The 26,309-nt window shown below is 38.3% G+C and overlaps 1 protein-coding gene across 1 annotated transcript in view; it reads left to right on the forward strand.

Moving 5' to 3' along the window:
- The window catches only part of LOC121383902 (polycystic kidney disease protein 1-like 2), a 188,321-nt gene that overhangs the window by 86,737 nt on the left and 75,275 nt on the right, over positions 1 to 26,309 (forward strand). The window contains exons 11-13 of the mRNA XM_041514000.1: positions 3,478 to 3,566; positions 9,482 to 9,548; positions 21,852 to 22,106. Coding sequence (XP_041369934.1) covers positions 3,478 to 3,566; positions 9,482 to 9,548; positions 21,852 to 22,106 — 411 coding nt within the window. The remainder of the gene's footprint in view (positions 1 to 3,477; positions 3,567 to 9,481; positions 9,549 to 21,851; positions 22,107 to 26,309) is intronic.

The following is a 26,309-nucleotide window of genomic DNA, read 5'->3' on the forward strand; positions in this document are numbered from 1 at the left end:
GTACACAATCTGTTGTAATTCATTACCTGTTTATGGAAATAAACTAATTAATTACATGAGAACAAATAAAACCAATGCATTAATATAAAACAATAATTATATACAAATCAAGTCAATATTATTACAGGAATAGAGTTGTAATTCCTTTATTAATTAAGTTCCCCTGGAAGCGTTTCTCAATTATCACACGTGTGAGTGTTGTGTCACGGTGAAGTGATTCGAATATTGTGTAAACTAGACACCTAGTGATTAACTAATTAAGTGATTAGTTCTGGGTTGTTATTATTATTGTTGTTGTTAATTAATTAACTACTGCGGCAAATATATTTGTCAGCATAAGATTAATACAGATTCCAAGGTGTATTGTGTTTTGTTGTGTTTTCTAGTGAACTAAACGTGCTATATTACATATACTTTATATAAGATCTTGTCTCTGATTACCTAGAACCGAGCCACGCGGGTATTGGACTGCCCGTTACAGAGAGATCTAATAGATATACAGTTAGGAGAGATATTTGGATAATCGTGTTTTATTCAGTTACGGGTATTATAGGATCCCGTGACATACATGTATATTCATAAAACTGTGTTCCTCCAAACATTCCTGCCATGTCTATAATGTCGTTGAGATATTCATATAACTCTTGTCTTCGGTCATACACCTCACAAATGATACTTTTATACATGGTAAATGCTTTGATGTATTCAGCTAGTGTTAGATGCCTATTTAGTCTGGAATCATGCTGCTTAAGGGACAACTCAATGCCATCAACATACACTAATCTCAATTCTCCTACAACCTGTCCAGGTATTAATAAAGAGGCCAAGTTTACATTCCTACCTTGTAAAATCTGGGTCTGGATTGCAGCTAGTACAGTGTCTACTCTTGGTAAGCTAGCTGTCTGATGGAATCCCTCTAATATTCATTTCACGATAATTACTACTCACTGTGGAAGAAACGGTTACTGGTGCACTGGGAGTGCCGCTTGGAATTTCCTGTGCTGTACCATGCTGTGTATACTGGCCAGCAAAGCCAGTGCTTTCAGTGGCATTGCCTTGCATAGCCACAGCACGAGTTAACTGTTCTACAGTCTCTTGCAAAGTCACAATAGCCTGCGCCATACCATCTATAGCAGTGTCATTTTCACGAATATTCTGGGCTGGTCCCCTTCCTGGTTGACTTGTTCATGATGCTCTGCATGTGCTACCTTCTGTTGTGCTAGTGCTACCTTCTGTTGTGCTAGTGCTACCTTCTGTTGTAGTCGTGCTTCCAGAATTTTCTGTACAAGGCGAGCAGCTGTCGTCTCGAATAGGTCTTTGGTACTCTAATGCCTTTCAGCAGTAATTTCTTCTTAAACTGACTTAACGACCAATTAACAGGGTTAGCTGTTTCATCGAAACTGGTTTGCCTGGTCCTTCTTCTTATAGGACCCACCATATTGCTACCTTTTGAACTTTCAAAAAGGCATGTTTTAACTTGCAGAACTAAAAAACTAATGCCATCAGTAGTGTCCCAACACTTGCCTCTGAGGTGCTGGGATACAGCTCTCGACCAATCAGCAGTGATTGTCTTGAGCTGTTACCAAATATGGCGGTGACCAGGAATACAGCTATACCCCTCTGGTCAGTGGTGTCCAGTGTAACTGAGATGCAGCTCTTAATTGACCATGCAGTCAACCATGACTAATACATATTAAGCTGCTACCAATACAGCATGGCCTGGTCTGCCATTCCTACTCGAGCTAGCGATGAAGACGGACGCTGTTCCATGCTCTCTCGTGTTACACCCCCCCCCCCACCTGGGGGGATTAATTGCTTCGTATGGGACACTGATAGAGTACCGCGTCGTGTACACCGGGTCACGGGCAACCGTGACTTTGGTGTATGGCGACCCTGCTCCACAAAAGAAGGGAAGAGGACCGAGGAAGAGGAAACGTGCACCAGGGGCGGCACAGGGAGGAACAAAGCTGGCGGCTCAACCGCCAGCGGCGGTCCCTTCTGCGTCGTCGCCCCTAGCCCAACCGGACAAGCCAGCTGAGGAAACCCAGCAAGCGAAGTCTGACGAGTCGACGCCAGGAGAGGAGCTGAACATTGCTATGTGCGAGACTCCCCGGCCGGCGTCTCCCGTTCCTGTACCTTCACGTTCGACTCCGTCGAGACCCCCACCCACGGGGAACTATGTTGAGACGAACAAGGAAGTTGGTGTTGCGAAACGGAAGGCTGTCACTCCCCCGAGTGACCAGCCAGCCAAGGCCTAGGCAGGGACTTTGCCGCATGGAGTCTCCCTGTCAGCAAGATCAAGAGCCAGTACTCTAAGTACTTGGTTGGTGGTACACCACACGTGGGCTCACTGCCGGGAGGTATCCAAGAGGGAAGTTTCAAGCGATTCCCTGACGGCAGTGAGGTGGCCATCCACGATACGGACTTACGAGATGGGACGCTCTGCCTAGTGGTGACGACGCGCCGGGAGGGTCTGTACAGACAAGGAATCCCTTTCAGGGATATGGACAACAACACCGTCCACAGAGTACTCAATATCATCGCCGGCATCCATTACGTCGAGCTAGCAAAAACCCTGCTAGGTCACAGGTGGAGGAAACTTGTGCCACACTTCAACGGCAAGCAGTTCATCTCGTCTCCGTAGGCGCCAACCTCCTCAAGAACAAAACGGCCTTAACGAGGCCACTCACGTGGACATATAAATCGGACTTTAAACTTTTAGACCTTCGTTCAAAATTTTATGTCGAAATTACTTTTTTTTACAAATATTATTAAATAGTCCGATCCTGTCTTCTTTCTCTTCTTTATTTTTGGACTGTCCTCCTAAAATGCTCCAAATTATATAAATATTCGAACGAGCAGTCAATTCTTTTTTTTTTTGGCTTGTAACTTTTTATTTATTTATTTTTAATTCTATTAACTTTTTTTCTCTCACTAATTGCTATTTTCAAAATTCTGCCCATTTTCAACTCTTATCGGACGTCGGACTCTGGATGGGCGTGTTCGAAACCCTAGTGGTATATGGGCACGTTAAAATAGTTATCTATCTATCTAGCCTGGTCTGCAGGTTGCTATATTGCAATTCTGTGTCTGCAGGCACACATTACATAACTATATGCATTCTCTGTGATCTGTCTCAGATGTATTAAAGATTACATGTACATGTATATATACACACACATACACACACACACACACACACACCATACATACATATATATATATACATATATACATACACACACATGCACACACATACACACATATATACACACATACATAGATATAGACATAACCATCTATAATTATTTAGTACCTGTATACGTACTGTTTTTACTAGCCTATAATGCATGCACTTGCTCTGTTTGTATTGTATAAACTCCACTAAGTGCTCACACTAAGTATAAATATATGATAACTCTGTGTTTGTGTAAGGCGTTTGTACTTATGCAATATTTTGAAATTATTTACACACAGACTGATTTTCTGACTGTGACCACCAGCCTGGTAGGTGCTTTAAAGGAGATAACGAAAAGTCATCCTAATGATGCCAGAAATATCGCCAAGTAAGAAAAATATGTCAAACTATTTCTAGTTTCTGTAGTGAGGACAGGCCGGCCCTTATAGGAAGCCCAACATTACTGGTAAGGCCTTAATTCTTTGATTCCACCACTTGTGTTAGGTACGAAACAGTGTGATCACTGAAGGAACAAAACAATTTGGTGTTTGGGTAGATCGGTGGCATTTCTTAAAAGTGGATGCTTATAGATATAGATACACACACACACACACACACACACACACACACACACATATATATATATATATATATACAGTGAAACTTGTCTAAAGCAGACCCTGAACAAACCGGAATCATGTCAAAACTGGCCAACTTACGTGGTCCCGAAGTTTATGCATTCTAAAATGCGACCTTAATTCTAAACCCTGGATCCTGTCTAAAATGGATAAATATTGGGTCCCGACGTAATACAGTTTAGACCAGTTTCACTGTATGTATGACTATTTTACGTATCTTTTCCATTGTTCTTATTTTGTGTACGTAATTCTGTATTGTTAATAATATAATCTTTCATCCATGGGGATTGGTTAAATTGTAATAATATGTGAAACTTGCTAAATTTAGGCCCATCTTGACATATTGTTTTAACTTCCTATAATGTACAACATTGTTTTATGATTTAGAGTTAATGTTGTAGTAATTTTGCCATGTAAAAACTACAGGTAATGTGACATTTCACATTCTAATGGTTTGTAAGGTTCTTCTGATTTTTAGTGGAATTCCGCTTTAAAAAAAAAATCTTTTATCGTAAAATAAATCTGTCAAAATGTTTTCATAAAAAAATATCCCATTTCCCTTTATTTTCAAGGTTTTTTTTATTATTGCACTTCCACTAAACCATTTTCTTAATGGCTGTTCGCTTATCTGTAGACAGTGTACCGTGATATAAGATTGATGACCAGTCAAAGTAATCGCTGCGCTTTTGTATGATAGAACATTTTCAGTTTTTCTAAGGAATACCAAATCACATGCCTGGGTTCAGGACCCAATACACTTAACATGCTCTTCATGAGAGCAAACTAAGTGATTATTTAACATTATTTAAAATTGATCTGAAGATCTAAAGATATGTTTAACAAGCGTATTGTTATCCATGAATAAGAACAGAAGGCACAATAGTGACAACAAATTTAATTATGTTTTTGGTAAAGTTTTTTTCTTCAAATTTACTTAAAATTTTGCATAAAACTACAAATACATGTATGTCAAAATGACAATAAAAATCAAGCTCTTTGAGTTTTCAGAATTTCATGCATGAAAAATTAACTATGTTAATTAAAATTAAAGGCATTAACCCACTATTAGCACATGTTATTTTTTAATATAACAATAAATTACTATTAAAATCTTAGTTCAGGTTGCCTAGATATATTACCTTATTTAAGAGCAGTTGCATGTGGCAAGTAAAATACATTGTTAAAATCTTAGTTCAGGTTGCCTAGATATATCATCTTATTTAAGAGCAGTTGCATATGGCAAGTCAAATACATTATTAAAATCTTAGTTCAGGTTGCCTAGATATATCACCTTATTTAAGAGCAGTTGTATATGGCAAGTCAAATACATTATTAAAATCTTAGTTCAGGTTGCCTAGATATATCACCTTATTTAAGAGCAGTTGTATATGGCAAGTCAAATACATTATTAAAATCTTAGTTCAGGTTGCCTAGATATATCACCTTATTTAAGAGCAGTTGTATATGGCAAGTCAAATACATTATAAAAAGACATCTTTACAGTATGAACTATAGGCCAAAACCAACTTTTCTTCAGTGCTAACTTTGATTCAAACTCCATTCAGAGCCATGTACAGTGATTATTGTCAATGTCAAGGTCATTGTGAACTTGCATTGTCGAGTGACGGCTAATTAATCAACCAGTATAGTTTAATTAATTAAAATGGCTAAATCATATTTTTTATTATGCACTGAATATGTGCTCTAGGGTGTATACTACTAAATCAAATCCAATAGACAACAATGGTAACATATGTGGCTAAAACTCCTACCAGTCGACATAAACGCCACAGATATAAATACTACCACCCCTTCAAGCACAAAGCTACTTGACACAGTGAAACTAGATAAAATAAAATTATATACATTTTGTGCCCAGATAAAAAACATTCTTTTACAACCATGCAATACACTCACATTTATCACCAATCACAGGACTTGTGGTGTTCACTTCTCTATCAAAAGTTTGGTACACCCCGAAGTTTGACTCAGCCAGAAGTTATTTGGTTTAGTACTACCATAAATCAGCTTTTAACATGTCGTCTCCTTCAGAAATAATGCAAATGGAATGTATTAAATTAACCGTCTTTTTTCATTTAATTATTTAATTCCTACTTCATGCTTTATTGTCATAGTAAGTGAATCTACAAATGTCAAGTGTAGCCTGCCCAGTCATACTTTCTTAATTGATACACAATAGAGCTGTCAGGACTAAATGGGTACTAGTATTTCTGAAGGTGTGAAGATCGGTTATTTGCTGCACCTTATTGCTGTTGTTAAAATATTCCTTTTATATAATAGTAAACATTTACTGTGGTCACATAATTAATAGAGGTATTTTAGCGATTTGGGATACATACATACATACATTTTTTCAGCTCTTATAGAGGGCACCTGAATTTAGGCCTAACATTCAACCAATACTTTGTTGCAGTTTTGAATTATCAATTCAGGGTACTGATTGAAAACGTTTGCATGTTATCACAAAATCTGTCTCCTGGACCCAAAATCGTGATCAACTTTTTATCACCCTGTGTTACCTAATAAGATATTAAAATTAAAATGAGTCATAATCTACACAAATGTTTTAAATAGAAAATAGTATGCACATAGGATAATGTATATAAAATGTCATTGAAGATGGCTATTTTGGATTATGATATCACTAGTCCAAGTGAGGTGTTGCAGTGGCATAGGAAGGGGCCGAAAAGTGTGTGTGTGTGGGGGTGGGGTGGGGGGGGGCACACTTTTATATTTACACACTTTTACACTATTATAAGGAAAATATAAAGCAAAATATCTGAAAAGTGCCCCCCTCCACACACACACACATTCTACGCCAGTGTCTTGAATGGTTGACTTATAATATTGCATATTGCAAATGGTAATAAAAAAAAGTTAACAAGATCCCACTCATTATTATACATCCCCTGGAATGTCATGAGATGCTTTGTTAAAATTAAGTAAGATTAAACTAGACCCACTAACAATAGAACAGTATTCATTTATAGAACAAGGGATGAGAGGTGGAATATCTATTATATCTAACAGGTACACAAAAGCTATGAATCCTTTAGTAGATTATAATCCTAACAACCCAAATAATTTGATTTTGTATTTGGATGCAAATAGCTTATAAGGTTGGGCAATGATACAACAAATAACTTTGAGTTTGTTAACATTTACATTAAAGAGGTTCTAAATTGCACAGGTGATTCTAGTACTGGTTATATCGAGTATATGGTTGGGCAATGATACAACAAATAACTTTGAGTTTGTTAACATTTACATTAAAGAGGTTCTAAATTGCACAGGTGATTCTAGTACTGGTTATATCGAGTATATGGTTGGGCAATGATACAACAAATAACTTTGAGTTTGTTAACATTTACATTAAAGAGGTTCTAAATTCTACAGGTGATTCTAGTACTGGTTATATCAAGGAAGTGGTTTTAGATTATCCACAGGAATTAAATGATTTACACAATGATTACCTATTATACTAGATTCAGAACCAATTTTTTCAGCTTTGATTATCTGCCTTGGAGTTTGTTGATCATTTATTTTATTGTTGAAGCTGTATTAACCAGTGTTACTAGCTAAATAAAATGCTGGATTACAGATTGTAGGAATACATCCAATATACATATTGTATTCATCTGGATTAGAAAATAATGCAAGAAAATAGATGTCCGGGTAATTATGTCATTTAAAAATAGGTTGGCTTTTTTCAGTAATAAAAATAAATATGTGAAAGTTGAATGATAATTCCAGATATCACTAATATTAAAACCTCCAACTACAGTAGGCTATAAATAAAATATAGTCAGGAATATTGGTAGCTGCAAATGGTTTTGATAGTCCATAAAAAAAAAAAAATCAGCATGACCAATGGATTTGAAATTCCCACGCCTGGTGACTTGAAGACACCCACACCCAGCATACAGGATTTCTTCCCAACAGTAAAGTTTAGGACATTAAGTCAATACTTCACACAGGTACAGTCATGTTGGTGTTTCCTTCCTCAGACAGTCTATGTCTTTAATACTGATATTTCTTTGATGTGTCTGTTGAGGTCCTCATAATCTAGGGGTCAATCAAGTGCATGTGTTTTAATGGAATCCTTTAAAGGCTCTACATATATACTTGAGTACACACACCAAGCCGGCAGTAAATATCTTCAGGAGTTTTATTTAAAAACATTTTGTTGTTTACTATGATATATTGCATTTGTACAAAACTGTATGCAATACATATGCCACATATGGTACTAGTGTCGTCTATGGGATTTGATTTGGTAGAATACACCCTTATAGTCAACTGTGACAGAGTGTAAAACAAGAAACAACAACAAATGTTTTAAAGACTATATGTGTGGCATTTACGGGTTTATGTACTTGCACATTATTAATAAATGACAATAATAATATTATTTCAACATTTTCATTTTTGACAGGCTCAAATTCATTGACATAGGTCATTTTGACAAACACCACTAAAACGTTATTTCCAGGCCTGTTTACATCGGTACATTATTATTATGATGGGAATATTTTGTGATGCATTGAGTTTAAACATTGCTAAGATGCATTAATGTTGGTTAACATTTTATAATTGCCTTTAACTCTTAAATTGTTTAATAGATGACCTTTGTTTGGAATGGCAGTGTTCGAAAAGATATAGTCTTTCAATTGAAGGTAACCTCAGGACAAGGGGAAGGTCATTTAGAATTTGGTTAATGTCTTGTTAGTGTCTCTGATTGCATTTAACATTGAATTGTTTGATGGATGGCTTTCATGTTTGATATGGATGTTCACCAAGTTGCAGTGCACACCTTCAATCTCATGAATGTAACCTCATGTCAAAAATGTGATCTAAACCTTTTCTTATTATCTTTAACAATTAAATCCTTTAATGGACATCTTTAATATATTTGGTACAGATATTCATCACTTTAATTAGTACTAGTGCAAAGGGTCATTTAGAGGTTTTGGTGGTTGGAAGGTTTAATTACAAACTACTAATAAAATTCGGTCTGTAGTTGTTGTTTTTTGTTTGCTTGTGTGTTTGTTTTGTTTTGTTGTTTTTTGTTTGTTTGTTTGTTTTGGGTCTGACTAATATAATGTTGGCTGCAATGTTTATTTTCAAATCATTCATACAAGAACAATTATAGTTATAATAATTAGCTCCATGCATTTCACAAACTGAGGGGCAGGATTTAAACGTAGCTCAGTTGATTGACTGCTCGCCTGAGGTCCTTGTGTCACAGGATCGAAGCACCTCGGTGGATCTATTCAACTAATTGTATTTGTTTTCGTTACAGCCTGTGCACCATAACTGGTCACAAATTAACATTCAATAGCCAATGAATTAATCATTGTGCTCTAGTGGTGTCATTAAACAAAACCAACATTAATTTCCACAAACAGAACATTGGTTTGGTCATTACAATTCATGTTTGTTTTTGATTTGAATGATCCCCCCCCCCCCCCCCCACCACCACTCTTTCACTATCAGGCATTTTAAATAGTTTGCTGAGGAAGAGAATTTGGATTTAAATCAAATCACATAATAAGGGCCTTAGATTTACCTATCTTTGAATTTGAATACTAGTACCTGTCATTTTATTCTTAAAATTAATTTAGTCTTTTTGTTTGTCAAAAAGGATACAATGCCATGCACTGGTAACTCTGATGGACAAGCAAGTGAGAGAAGACACAGAATACAAACAGGTTGGATATTCGCATATTGTATTTAACATGGCTATTTTTACCTCCACAATTGATTTGATTTTATGTTTTACTATATACTATGGTTGATGACAATTTCCTGGACATCGTTTTTGCTTTGTACACAATGAATAAAAAATATACATTGTATTACTGTAATTTTATATTTTGTAAATAATATATATATATAGACACACACACACACACACACACACACACACACACATACATATGTACACATACATACATACATACATACAGTTTTGTCAAAAAAGAAACGCATAGGTGAAATATTCATGAAATTATCTCTTTAATACAAAGTGGCATAATTTCGTTATTTATGATCGTATCACTCACAGTAAAATTTGACATGAGTATGTGACAATGTTCTTGCTATGGACTGACAGCAGTTGAGGCATTTTTGTCACCAAACAGCGTCGCACAAGGGCGCTGAAATCAGTACTTTGTGTGGCCACCAGCAGCAGCAATCACTGCACGACATCTCCTTGGCATAGACTGAATGAGTCTCTGAAACCGGGCACGTGGAATCCTAGCCCATTCTTCCTGCACTGCTTGTGACAGTTGTGGAAGCGTCTGAGGTTCTGGGTCACGCTGGCGTACACGTCTGTCCAGTTCGTCCCATAGATGTTCAATAGGGTTGAGATCTGACAATCTTGATGGCCATGGCAGCACATTAATGTTCTCATTCTGTAGGAAATCCATTGTTATATGTGCCGTATGTGGCCTTGCTGAAAGAGCTCTCTGTCGATCAGACATGGGAAGCATGTGACAGCGAAGAATTTCATCCCGGTAGTGTACTGCTGTCAGGTTGCCGGTGTATGAGATGGTTCCCCACATCATGACACTCCCTCCACGTAAATGTCGATGTTGACATTGCAGGATGGGGCCAACATACGGTCTCCTAAACCAGCTTCTCGAAGTCAGTTCTGAATGGTTTGTGCAGACACCCTTCTCAAGCCAGGTATGCGTCTAGCAATGTTCGTTGCTGTGGCAGTTTGGTGACGCAAGTGCAGAACCCGGATGTAGCGATCTTGTGCTGCAGTTGTTATGCGAGGTCTTCCACTTCAACTGATTAAAACTGCTGGTACCTGTCCCAGAGACGTGAAATGGTGCTCTGATGGATGTTAATGTGGTGTGCAACTGCTGACTGCGATTCACCTAACTGGAGGTGGCCTATTGCAATGTTTTGATTCGGCAGGCTAAGTCTTGGCATCTTGTAACTCATCTACGTCGAAATGGAAATGAGGCATCATTGCGAGCATTGCAGCTTTAAATACCCATCACTACCCCAAATTTTTCCCTGAGTTTCACGTGCATTCGCCAAAATCTGACAATTTCATGCCGATTTCCTGCAGTTCTCGCACAACGTGTCACAACGTACGTTAAATTTGTTTTAGGATTCATTTTGGCATGCTGTCCCATTCCAGGCACATTAAGCAACATTGTAAAAAAACCCATGATATTTTGTAAAATCAAACACTTTTCTTCTTTCCCTATCACCTTTGCGTCAATGTCATCCAACCAACTTGGCTGAATTAGGCGCTGCTCTCCAAGACGAATGGGACAGGATCCCCCAAAATGTTATAGGATGTTTAATCAGGAGCATGCCACGTCGGATTCGTGTGTGCTTGCCAAACCGTGGGTGTTTTACCTGTTATTAGTGCAAATATTGAAAACATCAAATTGACAAGCACCACCCTCTTCTCTATTTGTGTCTCCTCCGGACCTATATCACTATCTGGCTATAATCTTTAATGCCAATCCCTTGTCACATGAGTGCTTGTGTTTTACCATTAATTAATATTGCAATAAAAATTAATATATCTCTATTATATTGTGTTATATTTGAATATCTCCTACTTATTTTGAATATTATATATACAGTCAGATGTCATTACTATGACATTTACACCATCCGACCATAAATTGTCGGGAACAAACATACTTCAATGTTACTATGTTCATTACACTGGAATTCACACCTTCCAACATCGGCAGAGTAAATTAGGAACAAATGTACATTAATTTCAACTTATTTTCGTGATTATTACCAATTACGGTTCAAGCACGCTGCCCTGGGCACACACCTCAGCTATCTGGGCTGTCTGTGCAGGACAGTGGGTTAGTTGTTAGTTGGTTAGTGGTTAGTGAGAAAGAAGAGGGTGTAGTGGCTTTCCACCTACCCATTGAGTCCTTAAGAATTGGCTCTGGGTTGGAGCCGGTACCGGGCTGCAAAGCCTGTACCTACCAGCCTGTAGTCCGATGGCTTAACCACGATGCCACTGAGGCATTCGACGTCTGAAAACACCTCTTTACAACAACATTACATAATCACATATACCGCAGCACGTTGGCAGTACACACACAGCCACTTAGAATCTTTGATCTTATCGTGAGTCGGTAAGTGTCACATGCTGTCAGAGTTACCGATGTTTGCTAAATTTGTAGATGTGTACTGCTTTTGAAAATAAGCGTTTAATCAATTAAAGGATTAACTTCGAACAATCAAGCCTTCTATTTTGATGATATTTTGTACACAAAGTATAGGTAGATGTCTTTGACCAAGGAATGATGAGACTGACAGTGAATGCGCCTTGTTTAATATATTTAATAATGTGTATATTTATATGTACCTGTATTTCTTGTTCATTATAATAATTGCAATGCATTAATTATTTAAATGCTATTCAGTCTTCAGTTAATATTAATTGGGCTATTGGTGTACTATTTTAACATGCTCATATACCGTGGAGGTTTCGAACCCGTTCCTTCCTGGTTGTTTTCCTTGGAGATGTAGTCCTAGGTGGGGGGCAGCACAGGTGGTGGATCCTCCACTGGCAGTTGAACTGTCTGTGCATGTTCCTTTCTCATAGGAGGTTTAGCCAACAGTTTTGGTTCTCCACTGTGCTGCTCCTGGCGATGTTGGGTCGGGCTTCCTTGGGGCTGGTATTGTAGAAGGGACTGCAGTTGGTGGCTAAGTGGTGCACGTCTCCATCTCGGTCACTTGTTGATTATGCTAGCTCGCGGCCTTGTCTCCATAAACAAGAGTCACAGTCGCCTGCTTTCCGGTGTAGTTGACTCTGTATTTCGTTAGCTCCACAAAGCTATTAATCAATGCCCCGAGTGGTGGGGGGAGATTAATCTTGAGCACTTAATATTTTTTGTTACGTTATTTTGGCAAAGGACATAACTCATGACAAATTAATTTAATACAATGGCAATTTCGATATAATGACAAAGTGATCCAGGGATGAACATGGTCTGAATGTGAATATATACACAGTCAAACCTGTCCTAGCGGCCACATGTCATCAGCCACGTTTTCCCCTTCCAAATGATTTATAATATAAATGCACCTGTAACAACTGGTCACCTGTCTAACGCAGCCAGCGACACCTAAATCGGAATCCAAATTGCTAAAATACCTGTATTAAGCGGCCACAGTAACTGATATTGTAACTGAAATGAACTTTTACTTTATATACACTCTAGGTGTAATTCAACAGCATATGAGGTACATTGTAAAAATGACAAGATGGCACACTTGTCATAATAATGTACATCAGATAAAACAAGTGTGTGTGTGTGTGTGTATATATATATATGGGTTCATACTTGCATTTGAAGACATACATTGCATATACAAATAAAATCAAATTGTAAAAAGATAGATTTCAGCCATGGGACTTAAGAATATGCATAATTTGTTTACAGAAAACTGCTAGCTTTCTGAGAACACCAGTTTTTTTTAGTGTCAAATAGCATTCTAAATTTATAAACATTTGGTCTAGACTGGCAACACTTTGGCATAAGTTTTGTTCTTTCATCTTTAAAAAAAGGATAACATTATATAATGAAATTCATCACCAATTTCGTTATTTATACATAGAAAGCATGTTCTATTTGTTAAAGTTATTTTTTTCCATCTGCCTTTTTCAATGGGAAGATAACGATTCGAGAGTCGAAAATGTAATAATGGTAACCAATAATTTTTTCTCTAAATTGGTTAAATATGTCTCAAACACAATATTTGATTTAAACAGTCTGTAATAAGATGCTTTAGATGAGTTAACAATGTCATTGTGCCATGTTAGTAAGAACTGATCCTGTAATCTTAAAACAATTATTTGTTTTAATAGATTTACATCTGGTAGCTGGTTACACTGTGCAGTCCATACATTACCATATCCGACAGTCATCCAAGATAGATTTGATAAACTTTAACCTTTTATGATCACATATTCCATTTTTATAACCATTCAACAATAATTCATATATCAAGAATGATAACTTTGTGATAAGGTGCAGCAAATAACCGATCTTCACACCTTCAGGAATACTAGTACCCATCAGTCCCGACATCTCACTGTGTATCAATTAAGGAACTATCACTCTGGAATGCATCTAATTGCCTCTCGTCAGGCTACGCTTGACATGGGTAGATTCACATACTATGCCAATATGTCTCCACATGAAGTAGGAATTAATTACATGAGAACAGTTAATTTAATACATTACAGTTGCATTTTTTCTGATGGAGGCAACATGTCAAACTTGACAAAAGTTGATTTATAATCAACTGTGAAGCACACATCTGTTAATTAGCAGTACAGACACGGTAAACCAAGAAACAATGCATGTTTTAAAGACTATGTGGCAACCTGTAATCCCTTGTGTGACCACTTAAGACAAGTTTGTGTGTGTGTATATATTATATTATTATTATTATTATTATTATTATTATTATCCTCATCATTATTATTATTATTATAGTTTTCTGCAATTACAGTTAAGTGCATTAGTAATATTTTACTGAAAAGATTCCAATAGCAGGTTTGTATTTAATGTTTTTCAGCATTCTAAAAATGGAAGTTATACACCCAGTTTATTGTTATTGTAGGAAGATGTCAAGTGACATAATTTGAACTTTATGCAAAGCAAAAACAATGGTGTGAAAATTGTCTTCAACCTTAGTGATCTGTCCTCAATAACCAATATGATGTTTTATACATGTACTTATTTCTACTTTCACCTTTGTATAACAACATTTTAGTTTCCTTTTTAGCCAGATATGTAGAGAATAATAAACGAGTTACCAGTTATTATCAAATTTATGTCCCAAGTGAAATAATTTTCAGTTGCCACGAGCTTTAGCGAGTGACAAATGAAAATTATTTCACGAGGGACATAAATTTGATAATAACTGGTGCTGAGTTTGTTATTCTGTTTATTACCTGAGCTATTTTTCTCTAAAAGCCTTTATTTTCAACACACATGCACGTACATGTATAGAAAGGATATAAACCACTTTATGCACTGTTCTCAGTATTGCTATAACTTTTTAATTTAATCACGTTCATAGATCATTTTCAAAAACAAAATTGTATTTATTCTGGTACAAAATCTATAATGAATTGCATTCAAATGGCATTTTGTTATAAATTTAACACCAAAAACAGACAGCCGTAAATGCAATCTTTAAACTACATGACGTCATTGTGTGTGTTTGCCAAATCGTGATGACGTCATATTTAGTGCCAACAAGGTCATTGCTTTGTAAGCGTCAAATCATCCAGTAGTATTGTTCGTTATACCAATGCATGAGAAATTTTTATTTTTATTTTCGCCATTATGAGTGCCTGCTGGGGTAATAAATCCTATTATCTGCAGTTTAGTAAGTACACTGTACGTTCGTCCCAACCTGTGATAAGTGACCACTAGTTTAGCAAATCGAAACAGCTCCCATGCATGACCCATAAACACTGGTAACTAATCGTTGGGTGAACATCTGATTTAGGTGGTTTGTTTGTGTGTGTGTGTGTGTGTGTGTGTGTGTGTGTGTGTGTGTGTGTGTGTGTGTGACTCCACCACATCCCTGTTGATTTGATCAGAACACACACATAAGTCAGTTGAATCTTGATTTCCACCACAATCACTGCAGATGTTGCCAGGAGCACAGAAGTGATGTGTTCATGTCCAGTCTTGCTCCTACATAAAACACAAGTGAGTTGAATCTTGACTCCCACCGCAATCACTGCAGATGTTGCCAGGAGCACAGAAGTGATGTGTTCATGTCCAGTCTTGCTCCTACATAAAACACAAGTGAGTTGAATCTTGACTCCCACCGTAATCACTGCAGATGTTGCCAGGAGCACAGAAGTGATGTGTTCATGTCCAGTCATGCTACGATATAAAACACAAGTGAGTTGAATCTTGATTCCCACAGCAATCACTGCAGATGTTGCCAGGAGCACAGAAGTGATGTGTTCATGTCCAGTCTTGCTACGATATAAAACACAAGTCAGTTGAATCTTGATTCCCACCACAATCACTGCAGATGTTGCCAGGAGCACAGAAGTGATGTGTTCATGTCCAATCTTGCTCCTACATAAAACACAAGTCAGTTGAATCTTGATTCCCACAGCAATCACTGCAGATGTTGCCAGGAGCACAGAAGTGGTGTGTTCATGTCCAGTCTTGCTACGATATAAAACACAAGACGGCAAGGAAGACTGTATCTTGACTAATTTTGTTTGATTGTGTTCTTGAAATGGTAATGTCATGTAATGACTTTACTAACATCACCTGGCATTAATCTCAACAGTTATTGGTGTTCCCTAATTGACTTGCATGGTGGTAATGCCATATTCTTTGATTTCTGGATACCTGTATGTATTGAAACCATTAAAGATGTTTGTTAGTTTATACATGTAACATTTCTTTTGCTTGGGAAGTACTCTTCATTGGTAGACAAAACCAATAAGAATTGGGGCGTTGGGGTGGAGATATGGTTAGTTTACACAGCTGTTTTAACAATAGATATAGCTGTGATGACAGCACTCATCATTCACTGTTAAAACAGAGAGCACAATGGAATAGATATAGCTGTGATGACAGGCACTCATCATTCACTGTTAAAACAGAGAGCACAATGGAATAGATATAGCTGTGATGACAGGCACTCATCATTCACTGTTAAAACAGAGAGCACAAGAATAGATAGATATAGCTGTGATGCAGGCAATGTTAAAACAATATAGATATAGCTGTGATGACAGGCACTCATCATTCACTGTTAAAACAGTGACAAGTCTGTCAATGGAATAGATATAGCTGTGATGACAGGCACTCATCATTCACTGTTAAAACAGCTGCAATAGTATAGCTGTGATGACAATGGAATAGATATAGCTGTGATGACAGGCACTCATCATTCACTGTTAAAACAGAGATGACAGGCACTCATCATTCACTGTTAATGGAATAGATATAGCTGTGATGACAGGCACTCATCATTCACTGTTAAAACAGAGAGCACAATGGAATAGATATAGCTGTGATGACAGGCACTCATCATTCACTGTTAAAACAGAATAATGGAATAGATATAGCTGTGATGACAGGCACTCATCATTCACTGTTAAAACAGAGAGCACAATGGAATAGATATAGCTGTGATGACAGGCACTCATCATTCACTGTTAAAACAGAGAGCACAATGGAATAGATATAGCTGTGATGACAGGCACTCATCATTCACTGTTAAAACAGAGAGCACAATGGAATAGATATAGCTGTGATGACAGGCACTCATCATTCACTGTTAAAACAGAGAGCACAATGGAATAGATATAGCTGTGATGACAGGCACTCATCATTCACTGTTAAAACAGAGAGCACAATGGAATAGATATAGCTGTGATGACAGGCACTCATCATTCACTGTTAAAACAGCTGACAAGTCTGTCAATGGAATAGATATAGCTGTGATGACAGGCACTCATCATTCACTGTTAAAACAGAGTGTCAATGGAATAGATATAGCTGTGATGACAGGCACTCATCATTCACTGTTAAAACAGCTGACAAGTCTGTCAATGGAATAGATATAGCTCTGATGACAGGCACTCATCATTCACTGTTAAAACAGCTGACAAGTCTGTCAATGGAATAGATATAGCTGTGATGACAGGCACTCATCATTCACTGTTAAAACAGAGAGCACAATGGAATAGATATAGCTGTGATGACAGGCACTCATCATTCACTGTTAAAACAGCTGAGAAGTCTGTCAATGGAATAGATATAGCTGATGACAGGCACTCATCATTCACTGTTAAAACAGAGAGCACAATGGAATAGATATAGCTGTGATGACAGGCACTCATCATTCACTGTTAAAACAGAGAGCACAATGGAATAGATATAGCTGTGATGACAGGCACTCATCATTCACTGTTAAAACAGAGAGCACAATGGAATAGATATAGCTGTGATGACAGGCACTCATCATTCACTGTTAAAACAGAGAGATATAGCTGTGATGACAGGCACTCATCAATGGAATAGATATAGCTAGCTGATGACAGGCACTCATCATTCACTGTTAAAACAGATGACAAGTCTGTCAATGGAATAGATATAGCTGTGATGACAGGCACTCATCATTCACTGTTAAAACAGAGAGCACAATGGAATAGATATAGCTGTGATGACAGGCACTCATCATTCACTGTTAAAACAGAGAGACAATGGAATAGATATAGCTGTGATGACAGGCACTCATCATTCACTGTTAAAATAGATATAGCTGTGATGACAGGCACTCATCATTCACTGTTAAAACAGGAATAATGAATAGATATAGCTCTGATGACAGGCACTCATCATTCACTGTTAAAACAGCTGACAAGTCAGTCAATGGAATAGATATAGCTGTGATGACAAGCACTCATCATTCACTGTTAAAACAGAGAGCACAATGGAATAGATATAGCTGTGATGACAGGCACTCATCATTCACTGTTAAAACAGAGAGCACAATGGTTAAATAGATATAGCTGTGATGACAGGCACTCATCATTCACTGTTAAAACAGAGAGCACAATGGAATAGATATAGCTGTGATGACAGAGCACTCATCATTCACTGTTAAAACAGAGAGCACAATGGAATAGATATAGCTGTGATGACAGGCACTCATCATTCACTGTTAAAACAGAGCACAATGGAATAGATATAGCTGTGATGACAGGCACTCATCATTCACTGTTAAAACAGAGAGCACAATGGAATAGATATAGCTGTGATGACAGGCACTCATCATTCACTGTTAAAACAGCTGACAAGTCTGTCAATGGAATAGATATAGCTCTGATGACAGGCACTCATCATTCACTGTTAAAACAGAGACAAGTCTGTCAATGGAATAGATATAGCTGTGATGACAGGCACTCATCATTCACTGTTAAAACAGAGAGTCTGTCAATGGAATAGATATAGCTGTGATGACAGGCACTCATCATTCACTGTTAAAACAGCTGACAAGTCTGTCAATGGAATAGATATAGCTGTGATGACAGGCACTCATCATTCACTGTTAAAACAGAGAGCACTGTTAAAACAGAAGTCATGGAATAGATATAGCTGTGATGACAGGCACTCATCATTCACTGTTAAAACAGATGACAAGTCTGTCAATGGAATAGATATAGCTGTGATGACAGGCACTCATCATTCACTGTTAAAACAGAGAGCACAATGGAATAGATATAGCTGTGATGACAGGCACTCATCATTCACTGTTAAAACAGAGAGCACAATGGAATAGATATAGCTGTGATGACAGGCACTCATCATTCACTGTTAAAACAGAGAGCACAATGGAATAGATATAGCTGTGATGACAGGCACTCATCATTCACTGTTAAAACAGAGAGTCTGTCAATGGAATAGATATAGCTGTGATGACAGGCACTCATCATTCACTGTTAAAACAGAGAGCACAATGGAATAGATATAGCTGTGATGACAGGCACTCATCATTCACTGTTAAAACAGCTGACAAGTCTGTCAATGGAATAGATATAGCTGTGATGACAGGCACTCATCATTCACTGTTAAAACAGAGAGTCTGTCAATGGAATAGATATAGCTGTGATGACAGGCACTCATCATCATCATTCACTGTCATCATTCACTAATATAGCTGTGATGACAGCACTCATCATTCACTGTTAAAACAGAGAGCACAATGGAATAGATATAGCTGTGATGACAGGCACTCATCATTCACTGTTAAAACAGAGACTGCAATGGAATAGATATAGCTGTGATGACAGGCACTCATCATTCACTGTTAAAACAGAGAGCACAATAGAATAGATATAGCTGTGATGACAGGCACTCATCATTCACTGTTAAAACAGAGAGCTCAATGGAATAGATATAGCTGTGATGACAAGCACTCATCATTCACTGTTAAAACAGCTGACAAGTCTGTCAATGGAATAGATATAGCTCTGATGACAGGCACTCATCATTCACTGTTAAAACAGCTGACAAGTCTGTCAATGGAATAGATATAGCTGTGATGACAGGCACTCATCATTCACTGTTAAAACAGAGAGCACAATGGAATAGATATAGCTGTGATGACAGGCACTCATCATTCACTGTTAAAACAGAGAGCACAATGGAATGGAATAGATATAGCTGTGATGACAGGCACTCATCATTCACTGTTAAAACAGAGAGCACAATGGAATAGATATAGCTGTGATGACAAGCACTCATCATTCACTGTTAAAACAGAGAGTCTGTCAATGGAATAGATATAGCTGTGATGACAGGCACTCATCATTCACTGTTAAAACAGCTGACAAGTCTGTCAATGGAATAGATATAGCTCTGATGACAGGCACTCATCATTCACTGTTAAAACAGAGAGCACAATGGAATAGATATAGCTGATGACAGGCACTCATCATTCACTGTTAAAACAGCTGACAAGTCTGTCAATGGAATAGATATAGCTGTGATGACAGGCACTCATCATTCACTGTTAAAACAGAGAGCACAATGGAATAGATATAGCTGTGATGACAGGCACTCATCATTCACTGTTAAAACAGAGAGCACAATGGAATAGATATAGCTGTGATGACAGGCACTCATCATTCACTGTTAAAACAGAGAGCACAATGGAATAGATATAGCTGTGATGACAGGCACTCATCATTCACTGTTAAAACAGAGAGCACAATGGAATAGATATAGCTGTGATGACAGGCACTCATCATTCACTGTTAAAACAGAGAGCACAATGGAATAGATATAGCTGTGATGACAGGCACTCATCATTCACTGTTAAAACAGAGAGCACAATGGAATAGATATAGCTGTGATGACAGGCACTCATCATTCACTGTTAAAACAGAGAGTGCAATGGAATAGATATAGCTGTGATGACAGGCACTCATCATTCACTGTTAAAACAGAGAGCACAATGGAATAGATATAGCTGTGATGACAGGCACTCATCATTCACTGTTAAAACAGAGAGCACAATGGAATAGATATAGCTGTGATGACAGCACTCATCATTCACTGTTAAAACAGAGAGCATGGAATAGATATAGCTGTGATGACAAGCACTCATCATTCACTGTTAAAACAGAGAGATGGAATAGATATAGCTCTGATGACAGGCACTCATCATTCACTGTTAAAACAGAGAGCACAATGGAATAGATATAGCTGTGATGACAGGCACTCATCATTCACTGTTAAAACAGAGAGCACAATGGAATAGATATAGCTGTGATGACAGGCACTCATCATTCACTGTTAAAACAGAGAGCACAATGGAATAGATATAGCTGTGATGACAGACACTCATCATTCACTGTTAAAACAGAGAGCACAATAGAATAGATATAGCTGTGATGACAAGCACTCATCATTCACTGTTAAAACAGAGAGCACAATGGAATAGATATAGCTGTGATGACAGGCACTCATCATTCACTGTTAAAACAGAGAGAGGAATAGATATAGCTGTGATGACAGGCACTGGAAACAGAGAGAATGGAATAGATATAGCTGTGATGACAGGCACTCATCATTCACTGTTAAAAGAGAGCAGAATAGATATAGCTGTGATGACAGGCACTCATCATTCACTGTTAAATAGATATAGCTCTGATGACAGGCACTCATCATTCACTGTTAAAACAGAGAGCACAATGGAATAGATATAGCTGTGATGACAAGCACTCATCATTCACTGTTAAAACAGCTGACAAGTCTGTCAATGGAATAGATATAGCTGTGATGACAGGCACTCATCATTCACTGTTAAAACAGCTGACAAGTCTGTCAATGGAATAGATATAGCTCTGATGACAGGCACTCATCATAAGATGCCAAATTTGAAATTTACAAACCTTCTCTCTCTCTCCCAATCTGTAATAGTTTATCTTGAACCCATTTGAATATTTCCAGATGGAGGCTAAAAACAGGCCTGTATTGGATGTTCTAGAGACCATTAGTGACTGTATGTTGGAATCTGTCCAGTCGATAATAGAAGGACCAGTGAACGTCCAATCTGATCAGATGTCTCTGACGGTTCAACAGATCGAGCCAACTGTTGATACATTTCATCTTACAGCTGATCCTGAGGACCATGCTAACCCAGGTGGCTCCGTTTTTTTCCCCAATGACATGAAGAGTAGAACAGACAAACCTTTTAACTTGAAGGTACAGTTCATAAATCCTTGTACAGTTAAACTTCTCAAAACAAGACCCTCAGTAAACCGGAATTCCCTCAAAACCGGACGTTTTACATGGCCCGTGATTTGCGTATCTTTTAACACTAAAATTTACCCTCTAAACTGCATTGGACAAAATTATTCAGTCCCATTGTGTTCCTTTAATGTAAATTTTACCTCAGAAAACCAGACGGTCACACCGACGTCAATCAGTACTGCATTACTTTTACTTTGATACCCACTCAGCCGATAACGTGATTGCCTACGCAGAGCTAATTACATGTGCGCATGCTCCAGTGTCACTGTTGTGCAGTTGACAAATACCAATTAAGGGATTAATTAGCAGCTTTGATGTTTAAACAACTGGAGGAAACACATGTACTCCCTTTATTCTGAGCTTGATTGTTACAAAGTTAGGTTAACTTACGAATTTGACTGAGCTCCTTTTCATAGCCTACAGGTACGTCCGACGATTACCGCAATGAACGGCAAAGCAACTAGGAATTTAATTATTTTTTCCAATTGTTTGAACCCTGTTTGTTGTTATCTTGTTGGGTTTTTTTTTTTATCTTTGCAAAGTTTATTTAACGTAAATATTATTCATATAATATGTTATTAATAGCAGGAATTAAGCCTGCACTTATACATGCTGTGTAAGAAAGGACACTTACACTAAGTTACGGTGATGCTTGGCTCACCGATCAGCTGGGCATAGGCCCTTCCAGCTGTGGCTCTTCACCTAGGTTTCCCGTGTATTTTTAGCCAGCTGTGCGAATCAGCTGACATCAACTGACCATTGGCAGTGCGCGTAGCATATATTTGGGTTTCCCTTATATATTTTATAGCCAGCTGTGCGAGTCTGCCAACATTGACTGACCAATGGCAGTGCGCGTAGCATATACATTGCTGAGAGGGAACATTTGCTTTGGGGAACCTTTCAAAATTGTAAAGGGATATTTTTTTAATGAAGCTATGTCTGCTCGTAAATATTATGACAAAGATAAAAATTATTGACACCGTATCATTTTTTGCACTGACGCAAGAGTGGAAATAATTGGGGATTCCCTGATGGGATCAGATGCTGGGTCTCGCCAATCAGTGGATTGTTTGGGATGCCCCAACCAATCGGATGGAAGTTTGGTTTGAAAACCTCTGCGGCTTTTCAAGCAGAGCCACTTTAATTTGAATGTTCATTGAGCGCAGACGTTAGTTTTAAAAGCGAATTTTACTTTTCTTGATATATATATATTATTTATATATATTTGTACCACCAAAAGACGGTGTAGTCTAAACGTCAGTATTATAGCAGTGGGCCCCCTAATCGATGTTTGTCGAGCAAGACAGTGTAGGGTAGGGCAGGGCCCAGAAGCTTGGAACTAAAGAGAATTTTCAAAATGGCGCTTAATGAACAGTCCGTCCGAGACTTCTACACTGTACCCGAGTGGTACAGGTTTCAAGAATTTGAAGTCGAACGCCTATTTAATATTATGTGTGCATCGGACAGTTTACATCAGGCCCTTTTTTCCGTTTCTCTGGACTGTGGAGCAATGTGTTTTTCGTGTTTTTTCTGTGATGACACCATTCAACCGCTGTGTTGCGTAGGAGCTACAGGCCGCCAGTCGTAAAAACAACAAACAAAAATGGCCGACTCTGAGCAAATGTTCGTTGAGGAAGGCCGTGTGCGGACATGGGCATCAGTCAAGAAAATGTCTATTGAGACAATGGAAGTGGTGATGTCCTTAGGGTTTTCCTCCATGGAGGCCTTGTCATGTTTGGAAATGGACGACCTGAAGAAAACAAAGTTGCCAATCGGCCAACAAAAACTTCTCATAAAAAGTATTGCATCCACTTTCCAAAGTGAACCAGCAACCACTGCAGTACCTCAAATAGCAAGAGAACACCAAGAAGGAGTGCAAGCAGAAGAGCCTGGCCAGCAGCACACAGATGAACAGGAAGCCGACCCACCCACAAACCAAACCACATCAGCAGACAATGAGTTTGTCCAGCAGCTCCTGCAGCAATTTGAGAGCCATCAGATGACAAGACATGTGACTGCAGAAACAATGCATCCAGATAATGTTACAGGTATGTTGTCCTGGCAGGACCCCCAAGTATATTTAAAATCGTTAAGTGCCCCCAAGTCAAATCACTACGAAATAGTAGATTTTGTTTCTGGTACATCCACAGTGTCTGAAAGGGTAGTATCCACTAACGATGAATTTGAACTCATCTGTAGGTCAGGAACTAGGAAACCGAAGTTAGAAAATACCACGCTCAGCCAGTGGTCAGGGGCGAATATAGCGATATTACACAGGCTAGTACAGGAGGGTACCCTACCCATGGGGCAAATTTTTGACTATCTGTCTTACACATCCCATGTATACAGCCTGATAAGCACACATGATTTGGTGTCCGTGTATGTATATGATAGGGAATACAGGCGATTACAGAACATGCATAAATTTAGATGGGGAACAGCTGTAGGCCACCTATCAACAGGGTTTCTCAGGATGCGGCAGTCATCGCAAGTACAGGGTCAGGCATTCAAACCCAAATATGCACCAAACAGGCCCAGACAAAATTTTGCTACACACACAGGGGATGGCAAGATCATTTGTAGAAAATTCAGTTCAAAATTTGGGTGCCTCCTCAACGGGTGCAAGTATGAACATGTGTGCAGTGTACCCGGCTGCTTTAAAATGCACCCAGGCTCGCTGCATTCAGAATCAAAAAACCACCAGTAAAACCTTCGTGTGGCCTGAACTTGGCAGCTTGGGAGGATGAATTACACTGTGAAGATTTTGATAGGGAGTTCATTTTGGAGGGCATCCGAAATGGCTTTGATATCATTGAAAAAAATTCTAATCCTGTTCCGACCGAAATGGATAATCATAAGTCAGCATGGCCGCATAGCCCTTTATATAAACAAGCCTCAGCAAAGATAGAGGAAGAAATTTTAAATGGGAACTACATTGCCGTGGATAAAAAACCCATTATAGTAAGCCCGCTAGGAGTAATATCAAAAGCAGATGGTGGGGTGCGTATAATTCATGACTGTAGCAGACCTGTAGGTAAAGCAGTGAATGATTATGTCAGCCAGTTAGAAAAACAGCGTTTTCAAACAGTAGATAGTGCCACTCAGCTCATAAAGGAAGGCTACTTTATGGCCAAAGTTGATTTAAAATCTGCATACAGGTCGGTTAATATAAGCAAACACAGTGACGGGGCTAAAATGGCAAGTTGATGGGAAAAAGCAATATTTTTATGATACTAAACTCCCATTTGGTTCCAAAATGGCGCCAGGCATATTTCATAGACTGTCCCAAGCTGTCAGACGAATTATGTCACGCAAAGGTTTTACGAATATCGTAGCATACATAGACGATTTTTTTATGTGCGAATCTACACAAGCAAAATGTGCAAACGCTCTTGCAGAGCTGATCCATCTTGTCAGGAAATTGGGGTTTATGGTCAACTGGAGCAAGGTGGTAGATCCTACCCAGAAGCTAATTTTTCTGGGGATTGAGATAGACTCGAATGAAATGCAATTAAAGCTTCCGGCAGAGAAGCTCACAGCCCTCAAGCAAGAACTGGCTGCTTTTGGGAAGCGTAACCGAGCAACAAAAAGGCAGTTGCAATCTTTGGTGGGAAAGTTAAATTGGGCGGCAGCAGTAGTGTACGGTGGTCGTGTTTTTCTGCGCAGGCTCATAAATGCAATTAAGTTGCTTCAGCAGCAACACCACAAAGTTAGGTTACACGCAGATATTTGCAAAGACATAGATTGGTGGCAACGGTTTATGTCTCATTTTAATGGGAAATCCCTGCTATTGGATAAGCTCCCAGTGTCCGCAATCTATACAGATGCCTGTATGGAAGGAGCAGGAGGTCACTGGGGAGACAACTGGTACTATTGCAATTGGCAACTCGATTTGCCATCAGCGTTTCACCTTCATATTAATGAAAAAGAAGTCCTTGCAGTGGTTATGGCTGCTCATCACTGGGGGCACATGTGGGCTAATCACCGCATATATCAGACAACATGGTTACAATGTCAAGTATCAACAAATGCACTTCATGTAATAACACTATCATGGGATACCTGCGATATTTATTTTGGCTCTCAGCAAAATTTAATTTCCATATTATCACACGCCACATTAAGGGAAAGCACAATGAAAAAGCAGACATAATA

Source organism: Gigantopelta aegis, chromosome 10 (assembly GCF_016097555.1).
Source record: "Gigantopelta aegis isolate Gae_Host chromosome 10, Gae_host_genome, whole genome shotgun sequence".
NCBI classification, from domain to species: domain Eukaryota; kingdom Metazoa; phylum Mollusca; class Gastropoda; order Neomphalida; family Peltospiridae; genus Gigantopelta; species Gigantopelta aegis.